Here is an 18,682-nt window from a genome sequence, read left to right as displayed (position 1 = left end):
ACTGCTAGAACTATAAAAACAATTATAAATATTAGAAACACTAGAACTATTAGAACTATTATAAATATTAAAACTGCTAGAAATATTAGAACTATTAGAACTAATAGAAACACAATAACTACTAGAACTATTAGAACTATTAAAACTGCTAGAACTATTAGAACAAGTCAAACTATTAGAAATACTAGAACTACTAGAACTATTAGAACAACTAGAACTACTAGAACTATAAGAACTTGGAGAACTACAATAACAATTAGAACTATTAGAAACACTAGAACTATTAGAACTACTAGAACTATGAGAACTATTAAATAATTATAACTATGAGAACTATGAGAACTATTAGAACTATGAGAACTATTAGAACTACTAGAACTATGAGAAACACCAGAACTAAGAGAACTATTAGAACTACTAGAAGTAAAAGAACTATGAGAACTATTATAAATATTATAACTATGAGAACTATTAGAACTATGATAATTATGAGAACTGTTAGAACTATTAGAAACACAATAACTACTATAACTATTAGAACTGCTAGAACTATTAGAATAAGAATAAGAGCACCTCCTCCCAGCCCACTGCTCTGAGGCTAGGAAACACTGTCACCACCGATAAATCCACAATAATTGAGAATTTCAAGAAGCATTTCTCTACGGCTGGCCATGCTTTCCACCTGGCTACCCTACCCCGGTCAACTGCCCCGCACCCTCCACAGCAACCCGCCTTTACCCAAATCCAGGTAGCTGATGTTCTGAAAGAGCTGCAAAATCTGGACTCCTACAAATCAGCCGGGCTAGACAATCTGGACCCTCTCTTTCTAAAACGATTGTTGCCGAAATTGTTGTTACCCCTATTACTAGCCTGTTCAATCTCTCTTTCGTATCGTCGCCACTAATCAATCCATAGAACATGGTCCTTCTGACAGGACACTAATCAATCCATAGAACATGGTCCTTCTGACAGGATACTAATGAACCCATAGAGCGTCAATGTACAGTAGCCCAACATGGACAAAATGTCATCATAGACCATTTAAAAACATTGGTTAATTTTGACACATACAGGCCAGTTTAATTTTTCAGCCTGTAAACCTCAATCTTCAGACAGTTCCCCACACAGTGGTGTCATTGACAGATATCCCTAAGCTGACATCCAGCCAGACAGCCAGCCAGACAGACATCCAGCCAGACAGCCAGCCAGACAGACATCCAGACAGACTGACAGACAGCTGGTGTTGTCTACACTACAGAGAATAAAAAAAGCTTGGGCCTTTTCCAATATCCACACCAAGACCATTCTGTCTTCCATCTGAACCTGCGGCCATCGTACATGTTGATCGACAGGAACGAGAACTAAACAAATGTCAAGTTCACAGTATAAAGACTGGCATTTCCTAATAAACCACATTGATAAATCATTCATTTGTTGGTGTAGAGGGGTAAAGTCACCAGGATCACCATGCCAATGACAGCAATCAGGCCCAAATTAGTTAAGAGACCGGGTCTGCCTCCCAAATGGCACCCTACACCACTATGGGCCCTGGTCAAAAGTAGTGCACTACAAAGTGAATAGGGTATCATTTGGGATGCAGGCGGGGAGAGCAGGTCAAGGTCTACTGCAGTCTGTTTGCTGAGCTCCTGTATAAGTTTTAATAGAATAAAGTCAAGCAGAGGAGATGGGAGAGTAAGCATGTAGTCAGGGCAATGTCTATAGGCTTTGGTAATTACTTATTATTCTAATGTAAATCATTCATTGTAAATGACTGACTCAGACAGCAACCCCTCGAAAGCATTGAGAATAATTACTAGGTCCTTCAGTGGTAGCTTCAGATTAGAGGCTGTTTGCACTCTAGTTGGGAATCGGTTATGCATTATTCAACACAAATAATCATTATAAACAACATAAGAAGTAGGAATGAAACAGGATTATGTTTGGATAGGAACAATTATCTTGCTATGCAAAACAATCCTTTTAAGCTCTGCCTTGGGAGATCAACAAGAGGGTGTAAACATCTTTAACCAACTCTGTTGTTGGTGTGATCGCCTGTCTCTGTCTGTCTGATGCTCTACAGATTTATTCAATTACATGTTTATTGGATATTTGTATTTATTTTCAAAGTGCTGCCTGTTCTACATCCAGAATCCATTAGGGCTACATCAAGCTTTTACAGAATGATCATTATTATCACACAGTATACAGCAGCAGTTAAAACTCCACCCTTCATGTCATGCTGCTTTGTAAACCAAGAAACCAGGCACCGTAGGTGACACTCAGCAGCATAGACAAGTGGTCCTGGTCTCTGTGATGTTGGCCTGTACCGTGCTGACAAATGTGAGTGTGTTTTTCCCTCTTGGCAGTCCGCTGGTGGTGGCTCTATCTTTCACAGCCTTAACCTTGGCTTCCACGCTACACAACAGACATTAAAAACACCCTGCAAACACTGGCTGGCATTACTTTCCATTATCACAACACATGGCTCCCCAGGGCTCAGTTTCCTCTCCACTCCTGCTTCCACCAGCACTAATAAGCCATCTAGCTGGCCATGATGGCTCAAACTGGTAATACAGTGGCTCAACATCCAGCCTGGAGTGAATGTTAATATAGGAAAGGTTTTTGGCTCTTATAGACATGTACAATAGTGAGTGGATGTGTAGCCGAGTCATAGCCTACACAACAGTGTTCTGTACATGGTCATAAGTCTCATAGCCTTCTCCATGTTTGTATATGGCTCTGAATTGTAGTGTGTTGCTGTTTAGGGTTTGGTTAACCCAGTTTACAAGAAACATAGCAATTAGTATCAGTAATGTACGGGAATGATTTCATCTAGAAAATGTTTTAATACAACCATTATGAAAATGTATTTAACCAAGCATATTGTTACACTGAATAAGGGATTATAGTAAATTAATCTAGTGGTGGTTGTTGATAGTGTTGAATAGGGGATTATAGTAAATTAATCGACCAGTGGTTGATAGTGTTGAATAAGGGATTATAGTAAATTAATCTAGTGGTGGTTGTTGATAGTGTTGAAGAGGGATTATAGTAAATTAATCGACCGGTGGTCGTTGATAGTGTTGAATAAGGGATTATAGTAAATTAATCGACCAGTGGTTGATAGTGTTGAATAGGGATTATAGTAAATTAATCTAGTGGTGGTTGTTGATAGTGTTGAATAAGGGATTATAGTAAATTAATCTAGTGGTGGTTGTTGATAGTGTTGAATAAGGGATTATAGTAAATTAATCTAGTGGTGGTTGTTGATAGTGTTGAATAAGGGATTATAGTAAATTAATCTACCGGTGGTCGTTGATAGTGTTGAATAAGGGATTATAGTAAATTAATCTAGTGGTGGTAGTTGATATTGTTGAATAAGGGATTATAGTAAATTAATCGACCAGTGGTTGATAGTGTTGAATAAGGGATTATAGTAAATTAATCGACCAGTGGTTGATAGTGTTGAATAGGGATTATAGTAAATTAATCGACCAGTGGTTGATAGTGTTGAATAGGGGATTATAGTAAATTAATCTAGTGGTGGTTGTTGATAGTGTTGAATAAGGGATTATAGTAAATTAATCTAGTGGTGGTTGTTGATAGTGTTGAATAGGGGATTATAGTAAATTAATCTAGTGGTGGTCGTTGATAGTGTTGAATAAGGGATTATAGTAAATTAATCTAGTGGTGGTTGTTGATAGTGTTGAATAAGGGATTATAGTAAATTAATCTAGTGGTGGTTGTTGATAGTGTTGAATAGGGGATTATAGTAAATTAATCTAGTGGTGGTCGTTGATAGTGTTGAATAAGGGATTATAGTAAATTAATCGACCAGTGGTTGATAGTGTTGAATAAGGGATTATAGTAAATTAATCTAGTGGTGGTTGTTGATAGTGTTGAATAGGGATTATAGTAAATTAATCGACCAGTGGTTGATAGTGTTGAATAGGGATTATAGTAAATTAATCTAGTGGTGGTTGTTGATAGTGTTGAATAAGGGATTATAGTAAATTAATCGACCAGTGGTTGATAGTGTTGAATAAGGGATTATAGTAAATTAATCTAGTGGTGGTTGTTGATAGTGTTGAATAAGGGATTATAGTAAATTAATCGACCAGTGGTTGATAGTGTTGAATAAGGGATTATAGTAAATTAATCTAGTGGTGGTTGTTGATAGTGTTGAATAGGGATTATAGTAAATTAATCGACCAGTGGTTGATAGTGTTGAATAGGGATTATAGTAAATTAATCGACCAGTGGTTGATAGTGTTGAATAAGGGATTATAGTAAATTAATCTAGTGGTGGTTGTTGATAGTGTTGAATAGGGATTATAGTAAATTAATCTAGTGGTGGTTGTTGATAGTGTTGAATAAGGGATTATAGTAAATTAATCTACCAGTGGTTGATAGTGTTGAATAAGGGATTATAGTAAATTAATCTAGTGGTGGTCGTTGATATTGTTGAATAAGGGATTATAGTAAATTAATCTACCGGTGGTCCTTGATAGTGTTGAATAAGGGATTATAGTAAATTAATCTAGTGGTGGTCGTTGATATTGTTGAATAAGGGATTATAGTAAATTAATCTACCGGTGGTCGTTGATAGTGTTGAATAAGGGATTATAGTAAATTAATCTAGTGGTGGTCGTTGATATTGTTGAATGAGGAATGGTAACAACAAGATCTACCAGAGGTTGTTAGAGTGTTGAATGAGGGATGAAGGGGAATGGTTCTACTGGTGGTTGTTAGAGTGTTGAATGAGGGATGAAGGGGAATGGTTCTACTGGTGGTCGTTGATAGTGTTGAATGAGGGATGATGGGGAATGGTTCTACTGGTGGTCGTTGATAGTGTTGAATGAGGGATGATGGGGAATGGTTTTACTGGTGGTCGTTGATAGTGTTGAATGAGGGATGAAGGGGAATGGTTCTACTGGTGGTTGTTAGAGTGTTGAATGAGGGATGATGGGGAATGGTTCTACTGGTGGTTGTTAGAGTGTTGAATGAGGGATGAAGGGGAATGGTTCTACTGGTGGTCGTTGATAGTGTTGAATGAGGGATGAAGGGGAATGGTTCTACTGGTGGTCGTTGATAGTGTTGAATGAGGGATGAAGGGGAATGGTTCTACTGGTGGTTGTTGATAGTGTTGAATGAGGGATGAAGGGGAATGGTTCTACTGGTGGTTGTTAGAGTGTTGAATGAGGGATGAAGGGGAATGGTTCTACTGGTGGTTGTTGCGAGTGTTGAAAGATATATGATAGTCAGTGAATCTACTGGGGGTTCTTGCTAGCATTTTACTTAGAATTCCAGTAATGTTCCCAAATTTTCCCAGTTATTCCCACAATGCCTGTTGGAGAGTTCCTGGATTTCCTTTTAATTCCTTCCCATTCCAGGAATCTTCCAGCTGGGATATCTGGAAAACTGGGGAATTTTAGGAAAGTAACATGAACTCTGTAACACTAAGTTCCACCATAACGGAGATATGTGGATGTTCAGAGGATCAAACAGCTTGGATGTTTCTGTACTTACTTCCCCAGGGCGAAACACTCCAGACTCACGGTGACTCCTCTGGCAGCCAGGACAGACTGGGGGAAATGCACCTCGAGTTTAGGCTCATATTCTCCCATTATACCTGTAAATCAAAAGATGACAGAAGAGAGAAGTGATATCAAGTTTAGTGATCAGCAGGACATCAAACACCATCCATTCCCCAGCCATGCCATCTCCCCTAGCTAGAAGTTACACGGACAGCGGCTGAAGAAAGACTGTCTGGGAAATGTGAGATAAAAATTGTATGTTAACCACACACACAACCACAAAACCACACACACACACACACACACACACACACACACACACACACACACACACACACACACACACACACACCTTCCCTCATCTGGAATCACACCCCATTACCACTCTGTGTTGAATCTGTAGTACAGATGTTAAGATGACAAAGACGCAGAAGTGCATTGGGTAGAAATGTACTGATGATGCTTGGCGCCTGGGGTATCCTAGTGTGTGTGCATGTCTGTTTGTGTATTTGTATCTGCCAAGGCAGCAGCTTCTCTTCCTGGGGTTAAGCTAAGTTAAGGCAGTGTGTGTGTGTAGGAGGGTTAACAGGCCTGCTTGGGTCTCGTTACTCATGCGGAACACTAAATAATACAGTTCACAAGCCTATGGATTACTCTTCTGCTGCTAGCATCCATTACTAAAACCTTCTGCTGCTAGCATCCATTACTAACACCTAGCATCCATTACTAACACCTTCTGCTGCTAGCATCCATTACTAACACCTTCTGCTGCGAGCATCATTACCAACACCTAGCATCCATAACATCTAGCATCCATTACTAACACTTTGTGCTGCTAGCATCATTACTAACACCTTCTGCTGCTAGCATCCATTACTAACACCTTCTGCTGCTAGCATCATTACTAACACCTTCTGCTGCTAGCATTCATTACTAACACCTTCTGCTGCTAGCATCCATTACTAACACCTTCTACTGCTAGCATCATTACCAACACCTAGCATCCATAACATCTAGCATCCATTACTAACAATTTGTGCTGCTAGCATCATTACTAACACCTTCTGCTGCTAGCATCATTACTAACACCTTCTGCTGCTAGCATTCATTACTAACACCTAGCATCCATTACTAACATCTAGCATCCATTACTAACACCTAGCATCCATTACTAACACCTTCTGCTGCTAGCATCATTACTAACACCTTCTGCTGCTAGCATCCACTACTAACACCTTCTGCTGCTAGCATCCATCACTAACACCTAGCAACCATTACTAACACCTAGCATCCATTACGAACACCTAGCATCCATTACGAACACCTAGCATCCATTACTAACACCTAGCATCCATTACTAACACCTAGCATCCATTACGAACACCTAGCATCCATTACGAACACCTAGCATCCATTACTAACACCTAGCATCCATTACGAACACCTAGCATCCATTACGAACACCTAGCATCCACTACCAAAACCTTCTGCTGCTACCAACCATTACTAAGACCTAGCATCCATTACTAACACCTTCCACTGCTAGCATCATAACTAACACCTTCTGCTGCTAGCATCCACTACTAACACCTTCTGCTGCTAGCATCCATCACTAACACCTAGCAACCATTACTAACACCTAGCATCCATTACGAACACCTAGCATCCATTACGAACACCTAGCATCCATTACTAACACCTAGCATCCTTTACTAACACCTAGCATCCATTACGAACACCTAGCATCCATTACGAACACCTAGCATCCATTACGAACACCTAGCATCCATTACTAACACCTTCTGCTGCTAGCAACCATTAATAAGACCTAGCATCCATGACTAACACCTTCCACTGCTAGCATCCATTACTAACACCTTCTGCTGCTAGCATCCACTACCAAAACCTTCTGCTGCTACCAACCATTACTAAGACCTAGCATCCATTACTAACACCTTCCACTGCTAGCATCCTTACTAAAACCTTCTGCTGCTAGCATCCATTACTAACACCTTCTGCTGCTAGCATCCATTACTAACACCTAGCGTCCATTACTAAGACCTAGCATCCATTACTAAAACCTTCTGCTGCTAGCATCCATTACTTACACCTTCTGCTGATAGCATCCATTACTAACACCTTCAGCTGCTACCATCCATTACTAACACCTAGCATCCATTACTAACACCTACCATCCATTACTAAGACCTAGCATCCATTACTAACACCTTCCACTGCTAGCATCCTTACTAAAACCTTCTGCTGCTAGCATCCATTACTAACACCTTCTGCTGCTAGCATCCATTGCTAACACCTAGCAACCATTACTAACACCTAGCATCCATTACTAAAACCTTCTGCTGCTGGCATCCATTACTAAAACATTTTGCCGATAGCATCCATTACTAACACCTTCTGCTGCTAGCAGACATTAACACCTTCTGCTGCTAGCATCCATTACTAACACCTAGCATCCATTACTAACATCTTCTACTGCTAGCATCCATTACTAACACCTTCTGCTGCTAGCATCCATTACTAACACTTAGCATCCATTACTAACATCTAGCATCCATTACTAACACCTAGCATCCATTACTAACACCTTCTGCTGCTAGCATCCATTACTAACACTTTCTGCTGCTAGCATCCATTACTAACACCTTCTGCTGCTAGCATCTATTACTAACACCTTCTGCTGCTAGCATCCATTACTAACACCTAGCATCCATTACTAACACCTTCTGCTGCTAGCATCCATTACTAACACTTTCTCCTGCTAGCATCCATTACTAACACTTTCTGCTGCTAGTATCCATTACTAACACCTAGCATCCATTACTAACACCTTCTGCTGCTAGCATCCATTACTAACACTTTCTGCTGCTAGTATCCATTACTAACACCTAGCATCCATTACTAACACCTTCTGCTGCTAGCATCCATTACTACAACCAACATTACACATGTTTAGCCACAAAGCTTCAACATGCCTTCATCTGCAGACCTTTTCATGAGTTCATACACAGACATACAAACAGTTTAAATGATTACACTCCGCACAGATATAGCAAGTGACCATCGGTTGCAACATATTTCAGGAAGCACATACTGCTGGTACCAGACAGACACATACACACTCACTGACGGAAGGACAGATGGATGACCACATGCTGACGTACGCATGCAAGCGAGCACGCACACATGCACGCACACACACACCCTCACTTTTCACACAGCCTCCCCCCACAGGGAATAGGATTCTATTGAAATGTGGGCTACTGACTGTACATGTTGAGATGTAGGGGACTGACTGTACATGTTGAGATGTGGGGGACTGACTGTACATGTTGAGATATAGGGGACTGACTATACACGTTGAGATGTAGGGGACTGATTGTACATGTTGAGATGTAGGGGACTGACTGTACATGTTGAGATGTGGTGGACTGACTGTACATGTTGAGATGTAGGGGACTGACTGTACATGTTGAGATGTAGGGGATTGACTGTACATGTTGAGATGTGGGGGACTGACTGTACATGTTGAGATGTAGGGGACTGACTGTACATGTTGAGATGTAGGGGACTGACTGTACATGTTGAGATGTAGGGGACTGACTGTACATGTTGAGATGTAGGGGATTGACTGTACATGTTGAGATATAGGGGACTGACTGTACGTGTTGAGAAATAGGGGACTGACTGTACATGTTGAGTTGTAGGGGACTGACTGTACATGTTGAGATGTAGGGGACTGACTGTACATGTTGAGATATAGGGGACTGACTGTACATGTTGAGATATAGGGGACTGACTGTACATGTTGAGATGTAGGGGATTGACTGTACATGTTGAGATATAGGGGACTGACTGTACATGTTGAGATGTGGGGGACTGACTGTACATGTTGAGATATAGGGGATTGACTGTACATGTTGAGATATAGGGGACTGACTGTACATGTTGAGATGTGGGGGACTGACTGTACATGTTGAGATGTAGGGGACTGACTGTACATGTTGAGATGTGGGGGACTGACTGTACATGTTGAGATGTAGGGGACTGACTGTACATGTTAAGATACAGGGGATTGACTGTACATGTTAAGATACAGGGGACTGACTGTACATGTTGAGTTGTAGGGGATTGACTGTACATGTTGAGATATAGGGGACTGACTGTACATGTTGAGATGTGGGGGACTGACTGTACATGTTGAGATGTAGGGGATTGACTGTACATGTTGAGATGTAGGGGACTGACTGTACATGTTGAGATATAGGGGACTGACTATACATGTTGAGATGTGGGGGACTGACTGTACATGTTGTGTTATAGGGGACTGACTGTACATGTTGCCTACAAGACATTTTACAATGCTTGTCCCAAACCACTCTTCTATTTCAATCTCATTCCACACACTTATATGGCTGCAAAGAAGCCCTCTTCTTTTAATAAATGTGCAATATTTCACCTGTTTTATTTCACAATATATTCAATGTCAAAAATCTGCAGAACCAGAGCATTTAAATAATGGAATGCTTTCTGGGTTTTGTGTACTCTGAAAAACACAAATTGTGACTGACTGTTTTATGTCCCAATTGATTTATTATTATTATTTATTATTGATTTAAGCCTAAATGTATTTGTTTTTCATGCCTTCCTCAAGCTAGTCAGCTACTGAGCCAGTCAAAGCCCCTTTAAATCCCAGTCTTGATCAAAGTAGACCTTAGTATTCCTTTGGAACCATTGGAGAAAATCTCAAATGAACACCAAGAAACGCTTACTGACCCAAATAACATTGTATAGTAAGACAACTAACTAGTGTTGGATATTTTCAACCACCATCAACATTTTCAACCACTATTCAAATATTTGGTTTAAACATGTGAAATTCAACCACTGTTAACATTTTCAACCACTATTAAATTATATAGTTTAAATATGTGATATTCAACCACTATTAATAAAATTTTGTCCAAACAAACACAATAAATAGACTGAACAACAATATAAATGTAAAGTGTTGGTGTTTCATGAGATGAAATAAAAAATCCCAGAATTGTTCCATACGAACAAAAATCTGATTAAACAGGAGGATCAATACACAGGTGCACTTTGCGCTGGGGACAATATAAGGCCACTCTATTAAATGCGCAGTTTTGTTACACAACACAATGCCATAGATATCTCAAGTTTTGAGGGAGCATGCATTTGCCATGCTGTCCACAGGAATGTCCGCCAGAGCTGTTGCAAGATAATTGAATGTTAATTTCTTTATTATAAGTTGCCTTCAACGTCGTTTCAGAGAATTTGGCAGTACGACCAACTGGCCTCACAACCGCACACCACGTGCAACCACGCCTGCCCAGGACCTCCACATTTGTCTTCTTCACCTGCAAGATCGTGTGACCAGCCATCCCGACAGGTGATGAAACTGTGGGTTTAAAATAAAAATACACCATATGGACACACATACACATGATAAGACAGACACTCTACATACACTACACATGATAAGACAGACTCTACACATACTACACATGATAAGACAGACACTCTACACAGACTACACATGATAAGACAGACTCTACACACACTACACATGATAAGACAGACACTCTACACAGACTACACATGATAAGACAGACACTCTACACACACTACACATGATAAGACAGACACTCTACACAGACTACACATGATAAGACAGACACTCTACACATGATAAGACAGACACTCTACACACACTACACATGATAAGACAGACACTCTACACACACTACACATGATAAGACAGACACTACACACACTAGACATGATAAGACAGACACACTACACAGACTACACATGATAAGACAGACACTACACACACTACACATGATAAGACAGACACTCTACACAGACTACACATGATAAGACAGACACTCTACACAGACTACACATGATAAGACAGACACTCTACACATGATAAGACAGACACTCTACACACACTACACATGATAAGACAGACACTCTACACACACTACACATGATAAGACAGACACTACACACACTAGACATGATAAGACAGACACTCTACACACACTACACATGATAAGACAGACACTACACACACTACACATGATAAGTGTGTGTAGAATTGACTGTCATCATGACGTTATTCCCAGGTGGAAACCTAATGGCAGATTGACTGTCATCATGACGTGATTCCCAGGTGGAAACCTAATGGCAGATTGACTGTCATCATGACGTGATTCCCAGGTGGAAACCTAATGGGCAGATTGACTGTCATCATGACGTGATTCCCAGGTGGAAACCTCATGGTTTAGATCTGTAGTTCATGAACACTCAGGTACGCCACCTGCAAATGATCTAATATTTCACACACTTATGTGTACATAAACATGAAATCAGATATTCATTTGAAAGGATGTGGGGATGTTCCTCTTGTTTTGCTGAGGGCCGCAGCTCTGCATGCCGTAGAGAGGGACACAATTGGCAATAGCACAGGAACAATATAGAAACTCTAAATAGATAGTCAGGGAAGCTGTATCATTAGTGTAGTAGACTGCTTTCTGTACACACACACACACACACACACACACACACACACACACACACACACACACACACACACACACACACACACACACACACACACACACACACACACACACACACACACACACACACACACACACACACACACACACACACACACACACACACACACACACACACACACACACACACACACACACACACACACACACACACACACACACACACACACACACACACACACACACACACACACACACACACACACACACACACACACACACACACACACACACACACACACACACACACACACACACACACACACACACACACACACACACACACACACACACACACACACACACACACACACACACACACACACACACACACACACACACACACACACACACACACACACACACACACACACACACACACACACACACACACACACACACACACACACACACACACACACACACACACACACACACACACACACACACACACACACACACACACACACACACACACACACACACACACACACACACACACACACACACACACACACACACACACACACACACACACACACACACACACACACACACACACACACACACACACACACACACACACACACACACACACACACACACACACACACACACACACACACACACACACACACACACACACACACACACACACACACACACACACACACACACACACACACACACACACACACACACACACACACACACACACACACACACACACACACACACACACACACACACACACACACACACACACACACACACACACACACACACACACACACACACACACACACACACACACACACACACACACACACACACACACACACACACACACACACACACACACACACACACACACACACACACACACACACACACACACACACACACACACACACACACACACACACACACACACACACACACACACACACACACACACACACACACACACACACACACACACACACACACACACACACACACACACACACACACACACACACACACACACACACACACACACACACACACACACACACACACACACACACACACACACACACACACACACACACACACACACACACACACACACACACACACACACACACACACACACACACACACACACACACACACACACACACACACACACACACACACACACACACACACACACACACACACACACACACACACACACACACACACACACACACACACACACACACACACACACACACACACACACACACACACACACACACACACACACACACACACACACACACACACACACACACACACACACACACACACACACACACACACACACACACACACACACACACACACACACACACACACACACACACACACACACACACACACACACACACACACACACACACACACACACACACACACACACACACACACACACACACACACACACACACACACACACACACACACACACACACACACACACACACACACACACACACACACACACACACACACACACACACACACACACACACACACACACACACACACACACACACACACACACACACACACACACACACACACACACACACACACACACACACACACACACACACACACACACACACACACACACACACACACACACACACACACACACACACACACACACACACACACACACACACACACACACACACACACACACACACACACACACACACACACACACAATGTGCTTTGATGAAACCAGCCATCAGGGAAATCATCTCTCCTGCATAAAATAAACTGAATCAATGGTCTTCAGTGGTGAATGGGATCCTAGGTCTTTTATAAAAGCGTCTCAGGGGTCTAGGCTGGGACGGTGGTCCTGGAGAGAGGAGAGCTGTTCGATTAAGGTGTCTCTCACTCTCTCATCTCAGGGTTTTAATACGTTTGACTAAACAGAGGACCGTCCATCAGCACCTAGCACATCACAGGAGCTTGTCATTGTCAAGGTTTCAGAGGACCATTGAGAATGCGTTCCCAGGTTCCCAATGCGTTTTGATGAAAAGGACTTTCATGCCCGGAAAGCAGGTAGCGGTTGGCGGAAGTGGTTGATGTGGCAGGATGTATTTATGAGATACAATGTCCCTTCCAGCTACAGCTACTCTCTCTTTCTGACTGGATTTGCATAATCTTGTTGTTGTGAAATGCTCCTTAGAGATGTACAGAATTCTAAACTAGTTACCATAGTAAATTGGATTGTTCCTCTCATTTACAAAGGTGGAAAATGAGAAGGGGACCTGCTCACGTAAACAGGCTGGCAGTCCTGTTTAGATATCATGGTCTGGTGAGGTTCTTGAGGAGGGGTACTTGAGTACAGGGTGTGCTCGGGGTAGTGTCGGTACTAACGGTAGCATCTCTCATCCGGAACAAAAACGTGTCTAATTCAAGGCTGTACAGCCCATTACACCAAACGTTTTCTTGACAGCCACAGTTTTTGGTAAGCCGCCCACTTATTCAGCCTCGGCCTTATGTACTGAGAATCTGTGTCTAAAAGGCTGAAAATGACATTGGCACACCTTACTCTGAACCCCTCGGGGCCTGCAAGCTGTGTCTGCCCACAGCTGCTGGAATCTGACCAATTGGAGCGTGCAATCTATGCCGCTGACCAATGAGATGCTGGTATCTGTGCCCCAGAGCAAGTGGATGGTAATTACCTTAGAGGTTTAGAAGCTCAAGCTGGATCTGTGTGTTGCCTCACCTCTGTCCTGTCCAGGTTCTAACACTCTTAATCAAACCCGCCTCACTGCATCTGGGCTCTGTTACACCCCTGCGGTAAAGTCATGGATCTTCCCGTCACAACGCAACAGGAGGAAATTAGGAGAATGGAAGAGATGGGCAGTTAGACAGACAGACAGGATTGATGAGTTCCTGTGTTAGGGACAGAGTGTCAGAGTGGGAGCACACAGCTCCCACTGGGAGATTAATTTGTTAGGAGACATTGGAGTTGTAAAAGTGTTGCAGATAATGTCGTGCAGGGGGTTGGGAACTTATGCAAGGCACTGCTTAATATAAATGGCTCATCCATTTTGATACTGTTTTGATTGCAATCTATACTCCAGTCTGTGCTTCTAGTGGGTTGTATTTTAAAAAAATAAAAGGGCTACATGGAGATAATCTGACCTCTCTGCCCTCACTTCAGCTAAATATATTCTACTGAAATGGCCCTCACTTCAGCTAAATATATTCTATCGAAATGGATGGCCCTCACTTCAGCTAAATATATTCTACCGAAATGGCCCTCACTTTAGCTAAATATATTCTACCGAAATGGATGGCCCTCACTTCAGCTAAATATATTCTACTGAAATGGCCCTCACTTCAGCTAAATATATTCTACTGAAATGGCCCTCACTTCAGCTAAATATATTCTACTGAAATGGCCCTCACTTCAGCTAAATATATTCTACCGAAATGGCCCTCACTTTAGCTAAATATATTCTAATGAAAACCTCCCTGAATGTTTGAAGAAATACAAGTGACCATCCCTTATATCCAAAATATTCATGAAAACAAAGTGGATTGCAGAGAACTACCGTTTTAGTTCACTTCTTGGAGTTTTAGAAACAGTTTTCTGAGACAGTTTTAGAACTGCTCTTCATCCTCTAAGCGTTACATGGCAAAGCAGGAATTATGATTAGCACACAGGACTGCGGGCCAGAATGCTGTGGGTTCGCAGACCACTGTGGACAAGAGCAGGGGTGGAAACATTTCCTTTATAGTAAAAGCATTGCATGAATATATCGTTGCATTTGCAGGTCTGAGAAAAATTTTCCTTTCTAAAAACGTCTTCCAAATCTATGCAACTAGGTCTCACAGTCGCACATCAGAATTAAACCATCCATGTTTCTCAAAAGTCACATTTTTAAGTTGTTTTAAGGTTTTAGGTTTCCACCTGGGAATCACGTCATGATGACGGTCAATCTGCCATTAGGTTTCCACCTGGGAATCACGTCATGATGAGGTCATGATGACAGGGAGAGAGAAGACCTGCTCTTTCATTGAGAGGAGGAAGTCAATGTTAAAATGAATGAAAGAGTTTAGAGGTGAAGGAAATCAATCTGAAATCTTTCAGTTTCAAAGCTTTCCCTAGGGTCCATCATTAAATCACACCTGGTTTATATAAGGGCATGATAAAGGTTACAGTCTATAACAACACTATTGATCCATACACAGCACTCACACAAACACATGGTTCATGTTCTGGAAATGTCAGGGCTTAGAAGGGTGCAGTGTGTGAAACCAAACACTTGGTAGTGTCACTTCAACCTGGGTAACGTTAAAGAGTTGTCTGGGGCTGATGGGAGTATTGTGTCTGTCTAAAGCTGTAGTCTATAGGGCTGATGGGAGGAATGTATCTGTCTAAAGCTGTACTCTATAGGGCTGATGGGAGTCATGTATCTGTCTAAAGCTGTAGTCTATAGGGCTGATGGGAGTCATGTGTCTGTCTAAAGCTGTACTCTATAGGGCTGATGGGAGTCATGTGTCTGTCTAAAGCTGTACTCTATAGGGCTGATGGGAGTCATGTGTCTGTCTAAAGCTGTACTCTATGGGGCTGATGGGAGTCATGTGTCTGTCTAAAGCTGTACTCTATGGGGCTGATGGGAGTCATGTGTCTGTCTAAAGATGTGAGACCTAGGTTTCCACCTGGGAATCACATCATTATGACAGTAAATCTGTCATAGGGCTGATGGGAGGAATGTGTCTGTCTCAAGCTGTAGTCTATAGGGCTGATGGAAATAATATGTTTGTCTAAAGTTGTAGTCCATAGGGCTCGTTTAATGCAGGGAAACTTACATCCGCTTTACTAAATGTTTATCAGCATGTTATTAAATGTGATTCCAGAGGGAAAGGAACTCTGGACCACCTTTACTCCACACAGCGACGCGTACAAAGCTCTCCCTCCATTTGGCAAATCTGAACATAATTCTATCCTCATGATTCCTGCTTACAAGCAAAAATTAAAGCAGGAAGCACCAGTGACTCGGTCAATAAAAACGTTTTCAGAGGAAGCAGATGTTAAGCTACATGACTGTTTTGCTAGCACAGACTGGAATACGTTCCAGGGAGTACACCACATCAGTCATTGGCTTCATCAATAAGTGCATCGATGACATCATCCCCACAGTGACTGTACGTGCATACCCCAACCAGAAGCCTTGGATTACAGGCAGCATCCACACTGAGCCAAAGAGTAGAGCTGCCGCTTTCAAGAAGCAGGACGCTAACCTGGAAGCTTTTAAGAAATCCCTATACCCTCCGACGAACCATCAAACAGTCAAGGCATCAATACAGGACTAAGATCTAATCGTACTGTATCGGATCTGACGCTCGTCGGATGTGGCAGGGCTTGCAAACCATTACAGACCACAAAGGGAATCACAGCCGAGAGCTGCCCAGTGACACAAGCCTACCAGATGAGCTAAACTACTTCTATGCTCGCTGCACGGCAAATAACACTGAAACATGCATGAGAGCACCAGCTGTTCCAGAAGACTGTGATCACACTCTCCGTAGCCAATGTGATTAAGACCTTTAAACATGTCAACATTCACAAGGCCGCTTGGCCAGACGGATAACCAGGACCTGTCCTGCGAGGATGCGCTGACCAACTGGCAAGTGTCTTCACTGACATTTTCAACCTGTCCCTGTCTGAGTCTGTAATACCAACATGTTTTAAGCAGACCACCATAGTCCCTGTGCCCAAGAACACTAAGGTAAGATGCCTAAATTACAACCAACCCATAGCACTCACATCTGTAGCCATGAAGTGCTTTGAAAGGCTGGTCATGGCTCACATCAACACGATCCTCCCAGAAACCCTAGACCCACTCCAATTGGCATACTGCCCCAACAGATCCATAGATGATGCAATGTCTTTTGCACTCCACACTGCCCTTTCACACCTGGACAAAAGAAACACCTATGTGAGAATGCTATTCATTGACTATAGCTCAGCGTTCAACATCACAGTGCCCTAAAAGCTCATCAATAGGCTAAGGACTCTGATACTAAACACCTCCCTTTGCAACTGGATCCTTCCTAATGGGCCGCCCCCAGGTGGTAAAGGTAGGTAACAACACACCCGCCACGCTGATCCTCAACACAGGTGCCCCTCAGGTGTGCATACTCAGTCCCCTCCTGTACTCCCTGTTCACTCATGACTGCACGGCCCGGTACGACTCCAACACCGTCATTACATTTGCAGATGACACAACAGTGGTAGGCCTGATCACCGACAACAATGAGACAGACTATAGGGAGGAGGTCAGAGACCTGGCCATGTGGTGCCAGGACAACAACTTCCCCCTCAGCGGGACCGAGACTAAGAAGATGATTGTGGACTACAGGAAAAAGAGGACCGAGCACGCCCCCATTCTCATTGACGGGGTTGCAGTGGAGCAGGTTGAGAGCTTCAAGTTCCTTGGTGTCCACATTACC

General features: G+C 42.5%; 1 protein-coding gene across 1 annotated transcript in view; it reads right to left on the bottom strand.

The window, feature by feature from the left end:
- The window catches only part of LOC115115930 (contactin-5), a gene marked incomplete at its 5' end in the record, with an annotated part of 417,179 nt that overhangs the window by 185,963 nt on the left and 212,534 nt on the right, over positions 1–18,682 (bottom strand). Inside the window, one exon of the mRNA XM_065000650.1 lies at positions 5,530–5,632. Within this exon, the coding sequence (XP_064856722.1) occupies positions 5,530–5,632 (103 nt within the window). The remainder of the gene's footprint in view (positions 1–5,529; positions 5,633–18,682) is intronic.

The sequence above is a fragment of the Oncorhynchus nerka genome, linkage group LG14 (genome assembly GCF_034236695.1).
Source record: "Oncorhynchus nerka isolate Pitt River linkage group LG14, Oner_Uvic_2.0, whole genome shotgun sequence".
NCBI classification, from domain to species: Eukaryota; Metazoa; Chordata; class Actinopteri; order Salmoniformes; family Salmonidae; genus Oncorhynchus; species Oncorhynchus nerka.
Note: the sequence above shows the minus strand (reverse complement) of the source record. Positions and strands in the feature narration are given on the sequence as shown.